General features: G+C 45.8%; 1 protein-coding gene across 1 annotated transcript in view; it reads left to right on the top strand.

Moving 5' to 3' along the window:
• ABTB2 (ankyrin repeat and BTB domain containing 2) overlaps positions 1 to 16802 on the top strand; it is a 193015-nt gene extending 176213 nt beyond the window's left edge. Inside the window, exons 8-17 of the mRNA XM_084630910.1 lie at positions 1424 to 1520; positions 2990 to 3125; positions 5010 to 5236; positions 6190 to 6368; positions 7312 to 7417; positions 7532 to 7634; positions 8678 to 8768; positions 10779 to 10847; positions 13149 to 13262; positions 14568 to 16802. Of these exons, the coding sequence (XP_084487036.1) occupies positions 1424 to 1520; positions 2990 to 3125; positions 5010 to 5236; positions 6190 to 6368; positions 7312 to 7417; positions 7532 to 7634; positions 8678 to 8768; positions 10779 to 10847; positions 13149 to 13262; positions 14568 to 14765 (1320 nt within the window). The 3' untranslated portion in view covers positions 14766 to 16802. The remainder of the gene's footprint in view (positions 1 to 1423; positions 1521 to 2989; positions 3126 to 5009; positions 5237 to 6189; positions 6369 to 7311; positions 7418 to 7531; positions 7635 to 8677; positions 8769 to 10778; positions 10848 to 13148; positions 13263 to 14567) is intronic.
• The last annotated feature ends 6738 nt before the right edge of the window (positions 16803 to 23540 follow it).

Raw genomic sequence — 23540 nt, 5'->3', positions numbered from 1 at the left:
GATCTCTAAATGGATTTCTGGGTGCATCATCACGTGCTACCAATTAGTGCACATCCCTCCACCTGACAGGGTAAGGGCCTACTCCACCAGAGCACAAACTGCCTCTACAGCATCAGTGGACGAAATACCATTACTGGACATAGGCAGGCAGCTATCTGGAATTCCATTAACACCTTCATTAAACACTACACGCTAGTTTAAACCTCCAGTGCAGACCCAGTAGTGGGAACTGCAATAATTCAAGCATCTTTCTTGCACCCCCACTCCAGTCTGAGTACCGCTTGTCAATCACCCACATGTGGAATACACATAGGGACCAGCACTCGAAAAAGAAATGGAGGTTACTTACCAGCAACTGGAAATTCTTTGAGATGTGTGGTCCCTATCTGCCCTCCATCCCCTCTGCTTTGGATCTTACTAGATTTGCGGTACAAGGAGGAACTGGAGAGGCATCGGCCCACACTGCCTCTTACGCCCTCAGTCTGGAGCCCAAGGTGAATGACTGCGTGTGTGCAGGCCAATGGACACTGCTTGTTAGAATTTACATGCATGGGCACCACGTGTCAAATGCAGCTAGGGATGACACATCTCAAAGAACTTCCAGTTACAGCTAAGTCGCCTCCATTTCCTGCCAGTTGATCCCGCTCCACATGATGGTGTCAATGTGACTTTGTTACTTTTTGCTACTTCAAATGTTTGAAAAGGATATTGTCCCCACTCCTCCATGGCCAGTTACGGCTGGCTTAGCGCCAGTCTGCCTGCAAAGAGTTCCCCCAGGGTGGGGGCTGGTTAACACCCTGGCCAAAGTAAAGACACAGTTTATGCCCCGAATGAGGATTAGGCTTCGCGGGTGGCAGATCAGGGAAGCCCGAGGAGTCTTGTCATCCAGAATTTGCAGGGCCTAAGGTTCTGACAGAGCAGTTTGGCTCTTGTGGCAAATTCCGTTAGCCATCTTGTCTGCTTCCTGCACAGCATGTAACCAAATGGCAGGGATTTCCCACACTGCAAAAGCATCTAACCCTTTTGAGTCTGGAGATCAGATGAAAACGTGCCCACTGGGATACAATAAATAGGGGGCTTTAGTCTCCTGTCCATCTGATACCTTTCACCAGTACTAGACTGAGTATAACAAAAACAAAAAAAACAAGAACAGTAAAGAGAGAAGAATAAATAAATCCCTAAAGAGATGTTAGCCATGAGCCCCTAGGCTTCAGTCCCAGACGCAGGCAACAAACAGATACATGTGAGAGGTGAGTTTGCCTTGCGATGGATATTTTTCCTTTAGTTTTTGCTGAGCTCCCTTTGTGTTTTTCACCCTTTGCTACGGACCTAATGGGTTTCCCTCCCAACACACAGGCTCTTCTGTTGTGTCTTTCTGAATTGCTCGGTTCTGAACTTCTTGTCTCTGATTGGTCTTTTGCAGCTGCTCTTGGATGCTGGTGCCCATGTTGAGGGCTCCGCAGTTAACAGCGGTGAGGATAATTATGCTGAGACCCCACTTCAACTGGCTTCAGCGGCAGGTGAGTCAAATAAGATGCTTACGTTCTCACTCCCAAGATCACAGGAAAACTATGGCAGAAGTATAGAAGTATGGGTCAGATGTTTAGGTTTTAGTTACATGACTTGGGATTTACTTTGCATTGTACTTTAAGCCAATTAACAATGAAAGGTGTAATGAAAATTTCAAACTGGTGGGGGAGTAGGTAGCTTCCGGGGGTTAGATAATGGGATACAGTACTTTTTTCATGCCTAAATCACTAGTGGAAGCCTAGCCTAGGTTAACAGTATCTGAGAGCTGTTGCCATCTGCTGTTTGGTGACCGACCTGAAATGTGCTGCTGCGTGTCAGCTCAGTCCACATTTACCACTGTCACTAATTATCACTTCCTGCCAACAGCCTCAGCAGGGAAGCCAAGTGCTGAGTGGGACTGCAGCGTGCTTTCCCTCATAGTGCATGCATGGGGCAGCATTGGGAAAGTTAGGTTGCCACTGTCCATCCTCTGCCTCTCCTGGAGCTGAATAGCCTCCAAGGCTGTCAGACTAACACCTTTTGTCAGCCCAAGAGTCACACTGGGAAAAACCATCCTAGGTTGTACAAAGATCTTTGCTTTATCTCATTCGTTTAAAAAAGAAACAACACCTTGAGCCTGTTTTCCAAGCAGGTGCCACGTCGGGGGTTTACATGGCATATAAGGACTCACCTGTGCCAGCTCAAAGATCATTATTCTTCTCCCTCACCTGCAGCCTACCATTTTGGTTTTCCTCTGTTCTTTCTCCATTGTTTGAAGTCTGATTATTATGGGATGGATTCTCTGGTTTGCTCTTTTTGTGCCATCCCAATGGCATAAAGGGAGCAGAAGGTTGTCCCCAAAGCTGTTGTAGCTGGCTCTCCCACCACCACTCCTGCAGCCTCTGGCAGCAGGGATGGAGGGTGGCTGGAATGCATGGTGCTCCAGTTATCCACGGCTGCAGGATGACCCCTTGCGGGCCATAGCCAGCTAGAAAGTTAGAGCAGCCCCCAGATTCCCTTTTGGACCCCCTTTTAGCTACACTCAGCAGGAGCTGACAACTGAGAATCTGTCCATATTGAAGCCAGATGCATGTACATCTGCTTGTAATGTAGTTTGAATTCAAGATGTTGAAACACGAGGGAAATGTAACTTTTTAAAAATATAGTAAAATATACCTCCCTTCCCCCCCACCCACCCCCCATTTATACATAAAGACGTGCCTGTGCTTCAAATAGAATACAGGACTGGGTGCCAGAACTCCTGGGTTCTCTTCTGAGCTCTGCCTCTAACTAGTTGTGTGGCACTGGGCAACTTAGCCTCTTTGTGTCTCAGTTTCCTCCATCTGTAAAATGGGGATAATAATATTTGTCTCCCTCTCGGGTGTTGTGAGGCTTAATTAACACTTGTGGGGTGCTATAGAAGTGCCTTTTAAAGGATGCTGGAAAATGGAATTATCATTACTTTTCTGCCAATTCTTAGGGAACTATGAGCTGGTCAGTTTGTTATTGAGTAGGGGCGCAGACCCCCTCCTGAGTATGCTGGAAGTCAATGGGATGTCCTCATCGCTTCACGAAGACATGAACTGCTTTAGTCACTCAGCCGCACATGGGCACAGGTAAACCTCTGTTCAAAATCAGCCTTAAATTGAAGACCCTCTCAGTGCGGGGATTCGTATACAATTGTTGTACAAGTTCACTGAGGTCTCTTGTTGTAGGGTACCCGCATCGCACACAGGCTGTAGCATGGCTTTACACCACAATTCCTAGACCAAAAATCCCTATCCACACTGGTCTAGGAAGTGTTGCTAGAACCCTCCCGGCAATAGCCATGTTTTAATGCAGTAGAGTTACTAGCATTATTCTGACTCCAGTGTGGCCAGACCCTGCACTTACTTTTGAAGGAATGCATTGGAAAGTAATTATCACTTTGAGTGGTTCTATTCCCAGAATAACTGTGTAAAATTGGCACCTTCTTATTCAACAGATGCAATCCCGCAGGGTTTGCAGATCTATATTTTAGTCACTAAAGTCAGCAAATAAGTTTTTCTTCTGCTTTTTTCACACCTGTTAGCAGCACTACAGAGCCACCATAGCTAGGAGAGAAGGAGCTGGATTTGTTTCTGGGTCAGGCAGCAACAACAGAATTGTTAAGTTCCAACTGCAGGGCACAATTCCGAAGATGTGGGTCGCACGTGTATAACTGGAGGCAGAATTTGAAGGCAATGGGGTTCCTGAGGTGCAATCTGGGGCAGAATTAGGTCTGCAGAAACTTTAATACAGATGATGTGTGAATCAGAAAAAAACCAGCTTGGCTCTTCCATTCCAGGCTGTGTTTGCAGGGTTGGTATTTAGAAATAACATTTCATTATCTGTAAACTGATCCGGAAATCATTCTAGCTCAGTCTCCATCAGAAAAATTAGTTTTGGTGTAACCACATTGATATAGTTACACCAATTCCAAACCCTTAACCTAGATGTGCTGCAGCAGTGTACAACTGGGCTTACATCAATGCAGCGCATGCTGGTAACTTACCAAATTGAATCATAACAATGTAAACCCCACTTTATATTGGTGCAGCATGTCTGCATTAAGACTTGGCTCCCCAGGAACTACAGTGATGTAGTTATACCGACAAACATTTTCCTAATGCTACTTCCCATGACTCAAGAGCTTGTGAAATGTTGCACCTTATCTTTTCAGTGTTAACATCCTTGATTGTGCAATGTCTTATGGTAAAGCATCCGATGGGTTAATTGTGCCACAGTAAGAGTCCTCTTTCTATAACATGTTCTTACTATGCAAATAATGAAGTTAAGCCTCCTATTTCTGGATGATTTTTGTGGGAGGGTGATCAGAAGGCATGAGATTATGTAGTATCAATTCATGCAGAAAGGGTAAAATCCAGTTCTTTGTGCACTGAGAGTGCCAGCTAGTGGCAATTCAGCACAACATCTTATGTTGGCCTAATTGTCTTGGATAGCCAACATCTGTCCCTTAAGGCTTCTCACATCTCTAGGAAAACCAAGGACCCAGGAATTCTAAATGGGACCCTCTGGTGTTGGACAGGGGCAAGCCATTGCTAGTATTGCTGGTCTGCCAGCCACACAAAGCAAACACTCACAGGATTTGATGAAACCAGTCCTGACTAAACTGCCATAATAATGTTTAAAGACCCAATCATTAGAGGAACCCAGCTCCATCTCTGGGGGGAGGAGGAAGGCATAGGTGTTGGAACTAGGGGTGCGGGGCATGCTGCAGCACTCCCTAGCTTGAAGGGGTTTCCATTATATACCAGGTTTACAGTTTGCTTCAATGGCTCTCAGCAATCCCCCTGTAAAAATTGTTCCAGCACCCCTGGAGGAGGGGTTCATCTCTGGAAAGAAATGAGTCACTAAGTCAGGCTTCCAGGACTTCTGGGTTCAAATCACCCTGCCTGGCCTGTCTGGTTTGTGGGCCTTTAATTTATTAAAGAGCAATTCCTCTTCTTTTTCCTCCACAGAAACGTGCTGCGCAAGCTCCTGACCCAGCCTCAGCAGTCGAAGGGAGATGTTCTCTCGCTGGAGGAGATTTTAGCTGAGGGAGTGGAGAGTGACACCTCCAGCCAGGACAGCTCCATCGAGGGGCAGGTCAGGCTGTGTAAAACCAGGATGAAGGCCCTGCAGGAGGCCATGTATTACAGTGCTGAGCATGGCTACGTGGACATCACCATGGAGCTCCGGGTACTTGGTAAGGCAGGTCTGAAGTAGCTAGAACCCTAATAACCTGTCTCTGCGAGAGCAGGGATTACAGGTCACTAGGAGAAGGGCCTTCACCATCAAGTTCAGATCTGACACACATTGATGGGGGAATAGGGTAGTCTCTAATTTAAATAGAAAAGAAATCAAACTGCTTACTGATCACTCAGCTGCATATTCAAAAGGGCCCACTGATTTAGAGTGCCCCAATTTCTGGAACAGCCTGGGACCTGAAGATCAGAGCAGCTGATCCCTTCACTCCACTCCATTTGAAGTCTGTCAGAGTTGTGAGTGCTCAGCACATCTGAAAACTCAGGCCCCTCTGAAGTGTCTCAAGTTGAGCTCTCAAAACCAGAGACAGTCAATGCCCAGGAATAGGATTTGAGGACCCGGCTTGCACCTATTCTTACACCTGTAAGGTAGACAACTGAAGACTTTGAAATGTGCATGTCTAAATAAGATAGCTCATCAGAACAAACATGCCGCAATACTGAATTATAGCTATCACAATGGGTTTATATAAGATTGGCTATTCTGTAATGGTGCAGCTAATCTGCAGAATTCAGATTGCTGCTATGCTTGCAGAGAAAACCGGTGGATGAAATGAAGGTTAAAGGAATAGCAGGCTTGGCAAGAACAGGAACTCCTGAGTTCTAATCTTTAGTCCTGACGCTAATTTTCTCTGTGACCATGGGCAAGTCACTTTGCTTTCCTGAGCTTTCCTCAGTGACTCAGCTTCCTCACCTTTAAAATGGGGATAGTGGTACAGTTGCTTTCCAGATTTGCTGGGAGGTCAAATTAGTTGTGTAAATTGTAAAGCACTTTCAAAATAAAAAGAGCCACTTAAATACGGATGATGATTAGAGTAAGAGAGGAAATACCCTCTTGCTTGCTATTTCAGCAACTACCCTCCCCCCACTCACTTTCCCTTGTGTCTGGTTACAGGAATCCCATGGAAGCTTCATGTGTGGATTGAGTCATTACGGACAACCTTTTACCAGTCTCGCTATTCAGTCGTGCAGAACCTCTTACGGGAGTTTGTCACTATTAAGGAGGAGGACTATAACGAAGAGCTGGTTAACGAAGGGCTGCAGCTAATGTTTGATATCCTCAAAACCAGCAAAGTAATCATTCATTTTTTAACAACATGAAGTTCAAATCCTTTGAGCCAGGAGTTTCACAATTATTTGATTATTGTTTGTACTAGAAGCAACGTAAACCCATGTCAGGGCCCGAATGAATTATGGATGTACAGACAGCCGTGGCTGTGTTTACCCAAGCTTATGTAATAATGCACTACCAGGGATCAAGACATGAGGGATCCAATACTTGCTTCCTCCATGTCAAAGATGCTTATTTTAATGGAAATCCTTGTATAAACCCCACTTTAGTGATTGGCTTTTGGAACTGAGTGAGTTTACAGTAACGAAAGGGATTACCTGCAAAGTACTAGGGAGCTCAGACTGTCGGTAGCATCTCATCTACCTTCCTGGAATTTTCTGAACAATATTATTAGCTGTTATTGAATAGCAATCTTTTTTCTTTCTTTCTAAAAGTTGGCCTGACCATGCTTCCATTGAATTCAATGGTAGTTTTTGCATTGATTTCAGTGGGAGTAAGATCAGGGCCTATATCATTGTAGACTCCCTGGAGATAGCAGGGAGAGGGACTGGATGGTTAAAAACTAATGCAAAATTTGAACTTTAAAATAGTGCAGAGCCAAGCAACAAACTGATACGTTAGGAACAGTTTCCTGATGATAAGCCATGCTGTGGATTTTGTTGTGTAGAAGTCGGGGGAGATTTGCTGTGTAAGGATTGAGCTCTCTTAAAGTAATTCTTTTTCCTTGACAGATGTGTGCCATAAATTTGCTGAGAATATTTTTGTGGTGAAATTCACCTGTGTGCATAGGTCTTGAGTTGGCCTCTCTGCACAGAGCCCTTATAGACAGAGTAGTCCTTAAAAGCAGCAAAGGAAGATTCCTATTATATAAGCAGCAAGCAAACTATTACAGCCTGTGGAGCCTACTTTTAAGCACTAATGATATAAATTCCTTCTTCCTTACAGAATGATTCAATCAACCAGCAGCTTGCAGCCATCTTCACCCACTGCTATGGCAGCAGTCCTATACCCAACATTCCTGAAATACAAAAGACGTTGCCGGCCCGGCTTGGTGAGATACTCAGCTTTATCTCAGTGAGACAATTTCCACAGTGGTTTTGCATTTTCTCTTTGGCGTGCTGCAGCATTTTAAACTTTTTTCCCTGTCCCATCTTTTTTCCAACAGATCCTCACTTTCTAAACAATAAAGAAATGTCTGATGTAACTTTTCTAGTGGAAGGAAAGCTGTTTTATGCACACAAAGTCCTGCTGGTTACTGCTTCCAACAGGTGAGTCAGCCTCCATGAGCTACACCTACTAACTGCAACTGTGTTATTCGTGCTAAATGGAGATTAGTGATGGAGGACAGGGGCCTGTAATTCCTTACTCAAATGAGCAGCCCTTCATCACCAGTAGCCTCAATGGGGCTACCGGCATGAGTAAAGACTACTCACTTGAGTTTACATGATCAAGCCACAAAACTTTTAGAGCCAGATTCTTTGCCTATGCTCAGACCATTAGGGAGTGGGGTCAGACCTGATTTTCTACCCAGTCCCAATGCAGGTTAGAACAACAAGGGGGCTGCTCTGGCATGCACTAGTGGTTAATGTTTACTAAGGAACTGTCCAGCAGCTGAGCATAGCTGGAGTGCAGCTTGCTCTGGCCACTTCTTTCCCACCCCTCCTTGCCTCTAACCCCCAAGGCTGAGGGAAGGACAGTGTAGGAGCCAGGTATTCTAGCTCTGTACTTACTGGAGCCTGCCTCACCCCAGGGAAGTCCTCAGCAAAAGCGTTAAGGCCAGATTCTGTCCTCTCTTGCACCCCAGGAGCAAAGGCAAATGAGGGAGGTATAAAGAATTTGGCTCCTTAGCACTGTGTACCTTGATTTTTTTTACAAAATACACTGAATCCCCAATATATTTTGCTCTTGCTCCTTACATGGAGATATTTTTCAGTTGATCCTATTATAGGATCAGTTATTTGCTTTTAAAACTAATATTAATGCAGTGTACAATTCTCAGGATTTGATTCAGCTCCAGTTTTATGTGAGTCTAATGCCATGGATTTCAGTGCAATTAGAACACCTTAAAACTGCAGTAACATGGGAGTGAATCCAGTCTTGGGGAGTTTACAGATTTTGCTCTCCGAAGTTTACAGTTTAGTTGCTGTTAAACATGTTATTTGTTTTGAAAAATATAAAGTATAAATGCAAATACACTAGGACTAAGATTCTCCATTTCCCCTTTGTTTACTGACGAACCCAAGCAAAGATGATGCAGAGTGGCAAAAATGCAGAAAATCTATTAAGCAAACTTCTGTCTCCATTTTCTCAGGTTTAAGACCCTGATGACCAATAAACCAGAACTAGACAGCCAAGGCAGTAAGACTGTTGAAATTGGTGATATGAAATACAGTATTTTCAAGGTATGTAAATTATGCGCACCCTTACCACGAGCACTGTTTGTCTCCTCCTGTACTGACTGTGAAGCAAAGGCTACACGTTTTAATGTCAGAGAGAAATGATAACCGCAATTGGTCTGATTCAAACATCTCTGCGTTTTTAGGTGTGTTCTGATCTGCATCCAAACTTGCCAGCTTGGGCCTAGCTCTGAAAAGAATACGATTGGATTTTGGTTTTTTTAAGGCAGCCGATCTCCTTCATAACGGAGGACAAATAGGGTCTTTTATTTGAGTAGTTTTGTGTAGTTCTGCAAGTTCCCAGGCACAATTTTCATGCTGTGTTAAGTAAAAAAAGAACCCTGGATAGAGCCGGAGACCTGCCTAGTAATTCAAATCAGACGGTCAGAAGTCGGTGGGGCTCTCTTTAAAGACTTGATTTTGAGAATTCCACTATTACTTTTGTTGGTGTTTCCATATTTATGTGACCTAAGGGAGGTTCGTTCATGATGAAGAGATGGTAGGTTTAAAAAAAAAAAAGAAAAAAAAACCCAGCAGGTCCGTGAAATCCAATAGTCAGGCATTGTTCCAGGTTTTCAGATCTGCATTTCAAATTAGGAAGGAAATGTGCAGAATAGAGAAATCTGAAAGTGCAGAACAGCTGAAAGTCTGTAACTGTTTCACTAAAGTGTTTAGGACTCATCTTGGCTTTCTCCCTCACAGTGTCTCTATATGGTCATCACCACATAGTATCTCCGCATCCAATGGGGATAATTTGAGCACAGAAACATCCCTACTGCTCTATCCCAAGAGGGTTTCTGACATTTTGTATTTGAATTGAAAAGCAATTGCAGTGTCTGCATCCAAGCTGTGCAGCTCAGGCCCATGACTGAAGAGAATAAAGTGTATTAAGGCAGGTCTCCTTAACATAGCATGAAGAAGGTCTTTGATCAATGGGGTTTTGTGATTCGAGAAGCTCCAAGGCATGATTTTCAGGCTGTGGTGTTTGCAATGTCGTAGAACCAGAGAGGGCAGGGAGAGGATTTTGCCTCTTGGGACAATGTGGTAGATTGAAAAATAATACACTGAAAGCTGTAAGAAATGACCAGTAAAGGTGCCCTTCTAACGAAATAGAGAGGGAGCGGATGTGTGAGGAGACTTTGGGGCACGTTCTTAGAGGACATGAGGTTACCTACTGAAAGTGGTATCATTTTCACTGTTTAGGGGAGACAGTTTTGCCTAGTGGATAAAGCACGAGACTGAGATTCAAGAGACCTGGGTTCTGTTCAGCAGCAGGCACAGGGATCAGGTTTTGCTATATGATTGTACAGCATCTAGAACGATGGGACCCTGACTGCAGCTGCTTGGCACTACTGCAATATAAATAGTAGTAAATGGGATGACCTTGGTTTTCAAGTGAAAAACCAGTTCCCTGATAACGGGCATGGGGAGGGGGCAGGAGAGTGCAAAGGGGTTGGTTTTGGAACAGTAGGGAGGTGAGCATGAGAGGGTGAGAGTGGAAACGGGGGCTGCCCATGTCTGTCTCCTCAGCCAAACAACCCCTCTCTTTCCTGGCCTCAAACCCCCCGGCTGAAAGACTTGTGATATGGGGAGGCTTATTGGAAGCTCTAGGGGGAGGGCAGTGTGTCACCATCTGGCAGGCTGTACAGTGTATATGCACTCAGCTAGCCTGCCACCAATTTCACTGCCTGGCAGCTCCTGGGTGCAGCTAGCCTGCAAAGCTTTACAAAAAACAGGACCCCCTGCAGAGTTTTTACAGGGGCCTTGCTGTTGCTCAGAGACACATTGTCACCCTTGGCCTAAATTCCTTGATGTGGCTCCCTTCAAAGCCAGAAAAAGAAAAGAACATTGGAAAGCACCACAGCCAGGCCATTAGAAAATGTCAAAGCTGTTATCAAGACCCACGGGAAGCTGGAGCTGTGATTTCTGTTTGCTTCCTAAGGGCAGCATGGGTATTTAAATTCCTCTGTGTCCTGACTGACAAAAGCTTCAGGCCTGGCCCTTTTCCTATTTCAGATGCTGATGCAGTATTTATATTATGGAGGAACAGAATCTATGGAAATTCCCACAGCTGATATCCTAGAGGTGAGAACATTTTCTTCCAAATGCACTCAGGAATGATGGGGCGTGGAAGCCAAAAGAAGCTAGGGCTTTGAAAGGAGGTGATGCTTTCAAAGCACATAGTCAATACTGCTTGACAAGTGACTGCTGGGAAAGATGAGAGCAGCTACCAATGTTTTCATGGGACATGTCATGTGGCTGCTTTATGCACACAGAAAAGTGTTAAAACACCCAGTGTTCTTTTAGGAGAAAATAAGGAATTGTGGAAGGTGAATGTGTTTTTAGGTCTCAGGAAGTTTGTGTCATCTGAAATAGGAAGCGGTTACTACTTCAGATGGCTTCTGCAGAACAAGGGGATCTGTGTGTAGATGTGGTTGCCGCATCTCAAAAAAGATATACTGAAATTGGAAAAGGTCAGAAAAAGGTAACAAAAATGATTAGGGGTATGGAACAGCTTCCATATGAAGAGAGATTAATAAGACTGAGACTTTCCAGCTTGGAAAAGATATGACTAAGGGGGGAATAGAGGTCTATAAAATCATGATGGGTATGGAGAAAGTAAATAAGTGTTGTTTATTCCTCCTCATAACACAAGAACTAGGGGCCACCAAATGAAATTAACAGGGAGCGGGTTCAAAACATGGACAGAAACTTCCTGTATGAATCATTCCTACCCCAGGAAAATAGACCATGTGGAATGTGTAATAGAACACAGCAGATAGAAGAGAGATTTCCCTCTACTGTCTACATTTTAAGCAAACATAGTGAGGAGCCAACCCTTGTATTTGGGCATAGAACATGTACAACACCCAACCCTGCCTATGTGCCTCAATGCTGCCATTTAAGGAGTACTTCAAAGGGTGAGAAGATAATTCAGTGTCCCAGGCCTCTCTACTGAGACTGCTATCATGGAGACAGTTATGGTGCTGGTTTTTATGATGACGAGGTCTGTACACTAGGAACTGGTCTGAGGCCAGACACATAGGCCATCAGATAGTAACTATATTTGGTCACTGACAGCCTAGGGTAGATTAAAAGACTTCATAGGCCAGGGGTGGCCAAACTGTGGCTCTTTTACCATTAATGTATGGCATGCAGAGTCCCTCACATAGAATCATAGAATATCAGGGTTGGAAGGGACCTCAGGAGGTCATCTAGTCCAACCCCCTGCTCAAAGCAGGACCTAATCCCCTACTAAATCATCCCAGCTAAGGCTTTGTCAAGTCTGACCTTAAAAACTTCTAAGGAAGGAGATTCCACCACCTCCCTAGGTAACCCATTCCAGTGCTTTACCATCCTCCTAGTGAAAAAGTTTTTCCTAATATCCAACCTAAACCTCCCCCACTGCAACTTGAGACCATTACTCCTTATTCTCTCATCTGCTACCACTGAGAACAGTCTAGATCCATCCTCTTTGGAACCTCCTTTCAGGTAGTTGACGGCTGCTACCAAATCCCCCCTCATTCTTCTCTTCTGCAGACTAAATAATCCCAGTTCCCTCAGCCTCTTCTCATAAGTAAGTCATGTGTTCCAGACCTCTAATAATTTTTGTTGCCCTCTGCTGGACTCTTTCCAATTTTTCCACATCCTTCTTGTAGAGTGGGGCCCAAAACTGGAAATAGTACTCCAGATGAGGCCTCACCAATGCCGAATAGAGGGGAATGATCATGTCCCTCAATCTGCTGGCAATGCTCCTACTTATACAGCTCAAAATGCTGTTAGCCTTTCTGGCAACAAGGGCCCACTGTTGACTCATATTCCAGCTTCTCATCACATCTTCCCCCATTCTCTACTTACCAGAAAGTGGGGGGGTGGGGGGGGGAGAGAAAGGAGCTCAGGACCTCTACCTTGCAGTGGGGAGGGGCATCTTGGGACTTCAGCCCCACTCCTGCTGAAGCCCCAAGCCCTGGTAGGTGCACCCTGGCTCTCGAACTTCTGATGATGGTCATATGAGGCTCAGCAGGTCAGTAAATTTGGCCACCCCGTCATAGACTGTCTCCAGTTCCCTAGTCACCTAAACAAAAAGGAAGATGAATTCAGCTGCCAGTGGATGTAGTAAATGTCTCTCTTCTGACTTTTCTAGGAGGTGCACAAATTTAAGAATGCAGGAAGGTGCTTGCCACCTTCATTCAGTGCTATACTCAGAATAATGAAAATGCTATGTGTATTCTTCTCTATTGGCCTTCTGCTCTCACAGGAGGGCTAGCCCTCAAGAGAAGGAGTTAGAAGATCCTTTGAGGAAGGAATGTATGTTTTTATTTGCCTTCCATAAGTCAGGAGTCAGCCACACTTTGATTTTGAAAAATGTCTCTCTTGTCCCAATAGCTGCTGTCAGCCGCCAGCCTGTTTCAACTGGATGGCCTCCAAAGACACTGTGAAATCTTATGTGCCCAGAGCATCAGTATGGAGAGCTCTGTTAACATCTATAAATATGCAAAGGTAAAGGCTGAGCTATCTTGTTTAGACCCCACAAATGCCTAGGAACACAGGCACTTCACATGCTCGATGCTGTGTGGTATTTTGGACAAGAGTCATGGTGCAAGATGATGCAGGCATGCACTGGCTGGGCCAATTCTGCACTAAATTTGCTTGCAAAATGAGAGTTTGTATCCAATCTGTAATTTAATATAAATGACCCAACGTGTGTTACCACTAGGAACATAGAGCAGTTCAGCATTCCTGGAAATCAGCAGGAGTCTGGGATGTAGTAGAGAGGCAGAAGCAGGCTGCTAAAGATTACATCAGAAAATATTAGGAAGTAAAATAAACATTAAATATTTATTATATTTCTATTAATATTTGTTACTTTTTTGCATTATGTGCAGTGACACCCGACTGACAGTTTCAATGTGGGAATCTCATGCACTTGCCCAAGGCTGCTGTGTTTGGGTTCCCAACAGCCAAGGGGAAACTATTCCTTTTTTTTTGGGGGGGGGGGGGAATTGATTTTCTAATGTAAATTGAGTTCCTTATGTAACTTTTATAAAAAAATTCTATTCCTGTTAAGAATCCCCAAACCTTTGGGAGCTTCTAAATGTTGAGCATAAAATACATTGCTTTTCCCCCAGTGTCGTGGTGTCTTATCTGATGATGCTGAAGTGGATGTAACTAGGTAAATAATTACTGGGAGAACCAAAGGAGACTATTTGGGAGCTATAGAGCCCTTGGGACAATCTGAGGCACTCACAGGCATGGTATTAGAGTGGCTCTTCCCCATCTCATTCTGCGCCTTGGTCTAGGAGTGAGCATTCTGTCATATACACCATATTTCCATGGCCACTCATATTACATACCAGCTGGCAAGATTCCTTTGTTGTGTGATGATGCGACACATGGACTCGAGGCTCACACAAAACAGGTATCTTGGCCATTTCATCAGCCAGCTGCTCTTTTCCTTTAAGGGCCACTGGACTGTGGCTCAGCTAACAGAAGGAGATCAGAGGATTAGAAATAAAAAATTTACTTCATCCCCTGGAAAATATCCCAGTGGGATGAACCTCTCCAGCTGCATGCACGCACACAGGGAGAGGAAAGAGAGTCCTTCGTAGCATGGGTGTCCTTTCCATTAGCATTTACCAACTACATCATTACGTACATACCCCTTCCCCTAACCGTCCTTTGTTTAGCAGGCATCCTGCCCAATAAGCTGTCAGAGGGAAAGGGCTTAGCAGTGGCAGCTGTGGAAATGTCCTTTAACTTGTAGGGCTCACAGAGAAGGTCACTGGCTCCTGTTCTGTTTTACAGATCCACAGTGCACCTGAACTGGCCTCATTCTGCGAGGGCTTCTTCCTCAAACACATGAACTCTCTGCTGGAACAGGACTCGTTCCGACAGCTCATCTACGGCAGGAACAGCAAGGTGCAGGGTCTGGACCCTCTGCGGGACCTGCAGACAACACTGGCCAGTCGACTGCATTCTATTTACATCACCTCAAGAGTGTGAGGCAGGGGCAAAGCAGCAGCAGCAGGAACGCTAGGGCATCACACTGGCACGGGACCTTATCCAGCTGGGGCTTCCAGGTCTGTCTTATGGAACCACCAGCTCATGCTGAAAGTCCGCACCTAAGCTGACGCCCTTAGGGCAGTGATTTCTCTGGGGAGCGTGTTAGAGTGCTGCAACTATTCTAACGACAAAGGAGGGGAGGTGGCTTTTTTCTTCTGTGCTGTACGGCATCAGAGTGACACCAGGACAGCACCAACAGGAAAAATGGAGGCAGCAACTGAAGAACCTGGCCTGAAGAGAAGATCTATGTTTCCGTTTTCATGAGCACAAGGTGAAAGCTGCTAGGGAAACAGCGCGCGCAGATGCAGCAGAGTGAGGCCTAACACTGGGGGTGTTTCGAACATGCTAATCTAATCTACACTCCCCATCAGGTTGATGTGTATACACCAGTGGTGCTTTTAAAAGGGTGTGTTGATAGTCCTCTAATCCCATGAACCTCTGAGCATTCAGTCACCTGACCAAATGCGTATAGTAGTTAGCATGCTCAGGCTACCACTGTAGCTATAAACACGAGTTTTACACATGGCAAAAGACTCTAGCCTTGTTGCCCATAAATTCTTTGCACCCCCACAAGGCTGAGAGAAGGTGAGACAGTAAAATAGGCCTCTACAATTATCTTTTTTCAGTAGCACCTACTTTGGAGAATGTAGCCAAGTTTTGATCTACTTGTCTGTGTTCAGTGGTGGCCAATGGGAAAGAAAACAGCCTATCCTATTTACACTGTAAAGGTTTGATCAAGTGTCTTGTAGTGTCCAAGTCATCCCATTTTTAACAGTCTGGGAATGGCACATGGAGCACTCCTGCGTGATTAGTGACTGATGCAATGAGAGGAGGTGGTTTTCAAAAATGCTGCAGCAAAACCTATTGCTGTGTTGAGGGGCCTAGGTCCTAGTATTGTGTGTACCACCTATACTCCCTTAAAGCCAAGCAGGAATGTACAGCTCATTCTTCCCTGATGCTGTGCTCTCTTGCTGGAGGTGGTGTGGTGTAGAGAAACATGCATGAGAGGAAAGCCTGACACAAACTTGTGGCCATGGGCAAGTCAGTCCTCTCTACAGCTGTGGAGATGGAAGTAATGGGGATACTTCCCTGGAGGTGGGGGGAAGGGTATACTGCAGAATGCTTGCACGCATTAGCTCACCGTTGCCCTCTATGTCTAGGAAACGTTTAGGTTGCAGTACTTAGGGTTGAAGTATCTAGTTTTAAGATTCACCGTGTTTTCTTAGCTTACAAAGGGCAGAAACTACCAAACTTTTTTAAAAAAAATACAAGCACCGACCTTAGAAACAAAGATGTAAGGTGACTGATGTCCATTCATCCTGCTGTCACCATTAGCTAAAACCTGCCCCCTGCAACCATTCCCTGCTGGTCTGCGTTGGCACATACTGAAAGCGTTAGCTAAAATGCTTCATTTTAGGCTGGGGGACGGGGGGAGGGGGGAAAGAAAGCTTTCACTGTAGAGTTGGGATTTCTTGGAAATCTGAACTATGAAATGCTAAACAGGCTGAGGGGAGAAGGCTCAGGCTCAGCTGAAAAGAACAGTCAAGGTTTGGTGGAGGAGGGGAAAGGAAGGGCAGAGTGCAACATCTCCAGCTAATTGGTCAAAACAGGATTGCAAATTGCATGACCTGAGTGTGCTTGGCTAGCCAGGGACATATAAGCCTATGGATGATCAACTGGTGTTCTCAGCCAATTTCCAACTGGTCTGACTTGTGTTATAAATACACAGTTTTGAAGAGCACCAGCTTCATTAACCCTATTTATTCTTAGAAAGCCAGAGGCTGTTCCAGCTTTCTCACTGGAAGAAACCCCAAAAAGGCCATATCCTGGAAAATATTTCAAAGAGCTGCTCCAGCTAGCTGTACAAAAGCATAGGTCCAGTTTTATTGCTGTAATATTGTCTGTTAACTGTACATTCATGGTGTCATTTATGTAAATGTACCAGGATTTTGCTAACAATGTAACATTTATGCTTTGTGTTTTGACTCAGTTATTTTAACGGGGGGCGGGGGGGGGAAGCATTTACCACATGGTAACATTTTTCCACTAATGAAGACAAGGCTGTTCTGTACTTTAGCCTGTATATTGTGTGTGTAGGGACAGGTGTGCCATTTACCTTTGAGATTGGAATAGTTTTGAAAATGCCCATGGGGGGGAGGGGGTAGGAAGCATGTTTGTCATGCCAGGGTACAAGGGGAGCAAACATGAGGGGATGTGTCTTTCTTGCCTGAGAATCACTCACTTTAATTATTGTCAAACAGGGACTAGGGAGAAGGGGGAGAGAATTAGAAAAAAAAAAATCCAAATAAAAACATTCTTCAGTAAGGTGCCACAAGTACTCCTTTTCATTCTTCAGTAAGAGACTGAGCTAGGGTCTTCTTTCATCGCAGCTACTTCTCTCCCCTTTCAGCTCTTTAGAGCCCTATTAAGTGTCTCCAGGGAGGGAGCAATGTTGTTGAAATCCTCAGCAGAAGTCTGGCTGTAGGGAAAATGGTTTGATGACATAGCCAGCTTGGCTGAGAAGCCCAAATGTATGTAATTACTGTAGTAACTCAGCAGAGGAGATCATGGGCAAGTCAGCATGCACAGCATTTGAGGATTAACCTATGCAACTATTTTAATCAACTCTTAGACCACAAATTTCTGTCTAGCTCCCTCCCAACTGCTGAGGGACAGGCACTTAGGACACCCTCTCGTAACAACATTTCAAACAACGGAAAAGCTAAAATGGGTACAGCTGCCCCCTAATAGCATACCCTACTTCCACTGACTCAGCTGCCCTCATACAGCACCAGCCCTACTGATTTAGGGCTTGAGAGAGGCTTCTGCACCTTTTGAATGTGCAGCACGTCTCCTCTCAGGGACAAGGCCCAGAGCTTCAGAGGTAGTTAGGCCCAAATCCTCCAAGAAATTGGGAACTAGGCACCTAAGTTCTCAGGCTGCTTAGTACGTTACAATTCTCTGCATCCTACCAACTCTGTTTTAGAGGAGAACAATTTCCATAGAGCAGGATGGTCTGTCTGGCTGCTGGATGTCTGTTCCTTAGCAATCACAGCTCTTCTTCCCCAGGGGCTGTGCAGTTAGCTCTGGAGCCAGGTTCTGTAACAATCTGTGTCTCAGAGCAGTTCCTAGCATTTGATTTACATGATCAACAATGCTCCCTTGGGACAAATACATACCAGCATGTGCTCTCTTGTGCACTATGCCAGTGAGACACCTAGAAATGTACCAGTAAAAAACAGGCCTGCACTCAGGAATCATGGGACAAACAAGTCTCAGCTGAAGATGGACAGATTTTCCTAGGGGCCCCTTTTTACTCAAGGAAATGGAATAAATACATTCAAGTACTTCCTTCAGGAAGTTGCCTGGCTACCTGTTCCATTCTGTGCAAATCAAGGGCTGCTGGCAAACTTTGGGCACCTCTGGAGAAGCACAAAACTTCAAAGGAAATACACATCATCTCACTAGGGTGTCCTTTGTTGAGTTTCAGGGGCTTGGAGTCACTCAAGGGCTGCTTTCTCCAGGCTACAGTAAAGACTGTGCTAAACTTCAGAGTAAACCTTTGCAGAGCAAAGAAGAAACACCCCATGGCACCCTAGTGCTAACAAAATGGAATATGCCTAGATCAGGTTCCTCATGCACATGTGGAACAGCTGGACAGCTCCTGTTATGCAACAGAATCAAGGAAAACAAGATGATTTGCCCCAGTGGGTTGTAGGCTTTGTTTGTAATAAGGTAGATTCCATATTTAGACATGGTGACTTGAGGCAGAATTCCAACACATGCACTGCAGTATTGTGAGGGGGCCTGTGTGGTGAAGACCCAGCTAGATGAGTGTCTGATTGGGCAAAGGCAGTAGCTGCCTTAGGTTAGGGGTTCATCCGTGCTCAATTTGGTCATAACAATATAAACCCTTTGGCACAAGACTGGCTAATGATGTATTACAGGGCCAAAGTTCACATGATCCTCTGGGACGCTGTTGGCTCTCAAGCACTCCCATGGCTGCTCTAGGGTAGGAGATGAGCATTGAAGAAAGGCAAAATGTTTGGAGACAGGACCAGTCCATAGTGCCTCATCTGACATTTCACAGATGGGGCTCTTAGCTGAACCCAGGCTCATGCTACAGGAGCAGATTGCAGGGATTTCATGCAGCTTGTCAGAGACACAGATTGTTTCCAAAACTGGACTGCAAATGCAGATTTCAGAACAAAACCACCCCCCACTGTAGTCAGTCATTCAGGCCACCTCTGGGCTGGTATTGATCACATATAACTATTGAGGCCCTCAGCTAGATTGCTGGCCTGGTTTACAGAGCAGTCACAGCCCATTGCCCCACATCTGCACTCAGCAGGAGTGGGAGGTTACTAGACAGTGAAATTCTCACCTCGCTTTCCTCAGTCTCCCAGGGGCTCCCACAGCCCAGAGTGGGGAAGGATTTTACATCTCTCAACTGTCACCTCACTTTCTGCTCAGCTTTGCTCTGAGCCAGGGAAGGCCCTTTTGTGTTGACTGCCAGCCTCTGGCCCCTGCTTCCACGACTCTGTGCGCACCATAACGTTTCTTTGTGGAAAATGAGTCTAGATGCATCACCAATACAGAGAAAGCCCAATGATCATGGGGTCTAGATGTTCGGGGAATCTAGGGATACACTATCACAAAACCTAGATGGAGGACAGGATTAAGGACCAACAAATCTCACCACTTCAATTCTTTTACCTTGCCTTCTCCAATACCAACACATGGCAACAGGTATATTTACATTAAAACCCCCCCACATAACTACCCAATGAATGCACTCCAGTGGACACCCTTCTCCCTCTGGGGAGAGAAGATAGGCCTGCAAGCTGTCATTGACTGGTCAGCTGACTGCCTATTTGACCAGAGTCAAATTTTATCATCATCAACTATTCCAGCAAGAACACACTGGTGTAGGCAGCAGCCCACCATTTGATTGTAGCATGGTGCAGTTTTCATTTTTTAGAACTTGTGTTTCATGGTTTTGCATTTTACTTAACTTAGTTAAGTAACTTGTTTTTGGCAATTAGGCACAAGTGTATATCTAAGGCTAAGCCTATTGAAGACCATAAAGTATTGTTTTTTGTTACTGTTTAACCAGTTAGTGCTCTAAATATTTAACCAGTCACTCGATCAATTATTTTGGTCCAGTCAAATGCCTAACCCTAGGATGGGAGACCAATCGACATGTGACAGATCTGCAGCCATGCAGCTTAATGCCCTACGGGAAGGCACTCAGATTCTACAGGGTGAGTGTGGTATAAAAACAGCTACAGACGAGAATAAAGATGCTTTCCCCTCCTTCCCGCCCCTTACTGTATGCAGTGTTATTAGAGCCAGAGGGGCTCCCTACTCTACCACCTTGCTCACAGTCAAGCCTCAGGGCCATGGGGACTCACCTCCTGTAGCTGGAGAACAGGCCAAAGGAGCACCCCACCCCAGCAGTCTCAACTCCGCCTGCCCGCCCCTGCCCCCACACACAATAGCAGCACCAGTTCTGTTTCTTCCTCTCCACTCAAGCTACGTCTCCTAGAGATCAGGTAGGTCACTCCGGCTGTCAAAATAGCTCACAGGTCTCCAAGGCGGCAGGCTGATTCCACTGACAACTAGGTCATGCCTATCCACCTCCTGCTGAGAGAGCTGCTCAGCTCATACATGGCTTTGCCATTTCCTTCCAATTAGCCAGAGCACTTGCTCATCACAGGCTGACAGGGTCACTGCTGCACACCAGGGAGGGAGGGGAGAGAGATCTACAGCAACAGCTCAGCTCCTACCTTGACATGCTAGGCCAAGGCACCAGGAGATGGCTTTGAACCATAGGAGGACTGGCCTTGAGGCTTTAACTGTGTTATAGAGACCTGGTCTGACAGCCCTCACACCATTACAGGAACGGTCAGGACTGAAGGGGAGAGCGGGCTACTGGAGAAGCGCATGCAGTTCAGCTGGCATGGCCCTCTGCTATAAAGCACAAGCAGCAAAGGGATTGCATGCCTGATTCTTCTGGGTGTCTATAATGCCCTCCACTGGTGAACACATGCACAGAAAGAGTAATAGGAAAGCACTGTGCTCCTGGACAGGAATGTTAAGGGCTTTGCAGCAGGGGGGGGGGGGGGGGGCGCAAGGGGAGGACCTTCACTTTTGTCAGTAAGAAAAACAGATCCCATTCTATCCTCAGATGTGTGCTCAGAGATGAACTGGGGGGATGGGTGAAGGGCCAGAGAGTAGGCCAGGGTACATCGACCAGGTGCTGGCAAGGAAGTGGGAGCATTAAAGTCAGAGTTTAAAGGGCAACACATAAGCCAAAGAGAGGAATTGAGTTTCCGAAGCCACCAGATAAATGGAAAGAAGTTCCTTTATAAATGTCACACCAAGAGTGTGAGCTAGGGACTAGAGAGACTGTAATGGGAGGCTATTGAGAAGCGCAGAGATAGTGGTGAAAACAGATTTCTGACCAAAGAGGCTGTGGGCTCTAATTTTGGAGGAGACACTGTAGCAGGGCTGGCCTTAGAGTGGGCCACCCCGGTGACCGTCCAGGGCACCATGGCCAAGAGGGAGCTGCGCAGCATCAGAGATGCACACTGTCTGTGTGGAGTCAGACCCTGCTCCCGGCTAGCAGGGGGTGCCAGGTTGGGGGCACCCAGATTTCTCCCTCCCAATGGAGGAACACTGGTGGTGATGGGGAAGCAGTGACTCACAGGAGCAACACCATCCGCTCTGTGCATCCAGGTCACTTTCCCCACCTGGGCTGGGCTGGGCGGTGAGCACCAGGAGCTGCTGCTCTGCTGCCTTCCCCTTATGCAGTCCAGGTGGTGAAAGTGATCCAGGGAGCCCTGACATGGCTCCTCCATCCTCCCTTCTCTGCTTCCTAGGGGTGCGTGGTGGAGCAGCAGGTGGTGGAAGAGTGGGGAGGGGCAGCGAGGGAGCAACAATGCCTGCTACTCCATGCATTCAGGTCAGTTTCCCCACATGGGCACAGGCAGCAGAGCACAGGGGTTAGGGGAGCAGGACAGGGGTGCAGAGGTTAGGGGAAAAGGGGGCCCAGTGCAGGGGTTAGGGTGCAAGAGAGAGCCCAGGATTAGGGGCAAAGGGGCAGAGTGCAGGGGTTGGGAAGCCTGCCAAGCCCATAGGGGCCAGGTGCAGGGGAGGGGAGGGGAGACACCACACACAAATGACAGGTTTCAGAGTAACAGCCGTGTTAGTCTGTATTCGCAAAAAAACCAGGAGGACTTGTGGCACCTTAGAGACTAACCAATTTATTTGAGCATAAGCTTTCGTGCATCCGACGAAGTGAGCTGTGGCTCAGGAAAGCTTATGCTCAAATAAATTGGTTAGTCTCTAAGGTGCCACAAGTCCTCCTTTGCTTTTTGCGACCACACATAAAGGGGCCAGGGACACCAAAATGCAAGTTCGCCCAGGCCAGCACAGTGCTGTCCTGGGGGGACTGCTACAGCTAGCCCAGACCAGCCATGGACATTTACACCTCTGGCAAGGAGAGCAGCTAACAGGAGAGCTGCACTAGTGATCGTACAAAAACGGAAGTGCTTAAGATTGATTCTTACGGAAAAGGAGAACATTTGGCACACAGCGGCTAGGAGTACAGTGAAACCTTGGCTATGCCTGGGAGATACAAACATGGCAGCAAGGAAACCCTCACAAAGGTGATATCGTAGCCTCAGTAGCCAAGAAAATTGCCTCAGTCTTTTAATGGGGGGAAATGTCTGAGAAGGAGAACACTAGACGAACTCTGCAAAGGAGTATCTTCCCTTATTTTAACTTCTCATGAAGCTAAACAGATGCATTTCAACAAGCCCTTATTCTAAGCTGCAATTTAATCTACTTGACTGATCTAAAGCACAGACAGGGAAAATGTGGTTCAACTAAGCTTGTAAAAATCTGGTGCCACTTATTGTAGCACTTGAGGTTTTTTGTTTTCCACAAGTGACTGATGAACAGAAGGAGGGATCCAAAGGAAGTTAGTGATCACAAAGTTTACATACTCCAAAGTACTGGAACACAGTTCAGCTGTGGATACACTCCCTTCCGAAACAGTCAATATTCTGCCGAGATAAAATAGTATCTATCCCATGAGCTGATTAGAGCAGTTACTCATTAACAGAAGTGTGAGCCTCTTACCAATTTCAGAGGAATTAGGTTGTATCCAATACACATTCAATAGAGCAGGAATCTATAACCAGAGAAGACTAGAGAGAGCTCAAGAAAGAAGTCAGATGAAGAGCAGTTAACAGCTCCACTCTCTTTCATTTTGCTAGGCTGCTTAAAGAACCCAGTTTAATCTTACCCACTCAGGACACAACAGGTTTAAAACCCACTTTAGGGTCTCCCCAGAAATCGGCATTTCCACACCTACGTCCTGAACAGCACAGGCAGAAAGATGTTACAGTAAGAGTACGTCACTCATATGCAAAAAGCGTCATCTGACCAATGATATTTTCATATATTGTGACTATGTAGCCTGAATTCAAGAATATTTGCAAATGAGGTGGGGGAACCTGCCAATGTAATACATTACTCCTGCAAAGCATAGCTGTAAAAGCAAAATGAAGCCATTTGTTTGAAAAAACATGACCATATGATTTAGCAAGCTACATCATCATTTAATTTCCACTGAATAATATCAGGTTTCAGAGTAACAGCCGTGTTAGTCTGTCTTTGCAAAAAGAAAAGGAGTACTTGTGGCAC

The sequence above is a fragment of the Lepidochelys olivacea genome (genome assembly GCF_965140295.1).
Source record: "Lepidochelys olivacea isolate rLepOli2 genome assembly, chromosome: 6".
Taxonomy (NCBI): domain Eukaryota; kingdom Metazoa; phylum Chordata; order Testudines; family Cheloniidae; genus Lepidochelys; species Lepidochelys olivacea.
This window is presented reverse-complemented; position numbering and strand designations above follow the sequence as displayed.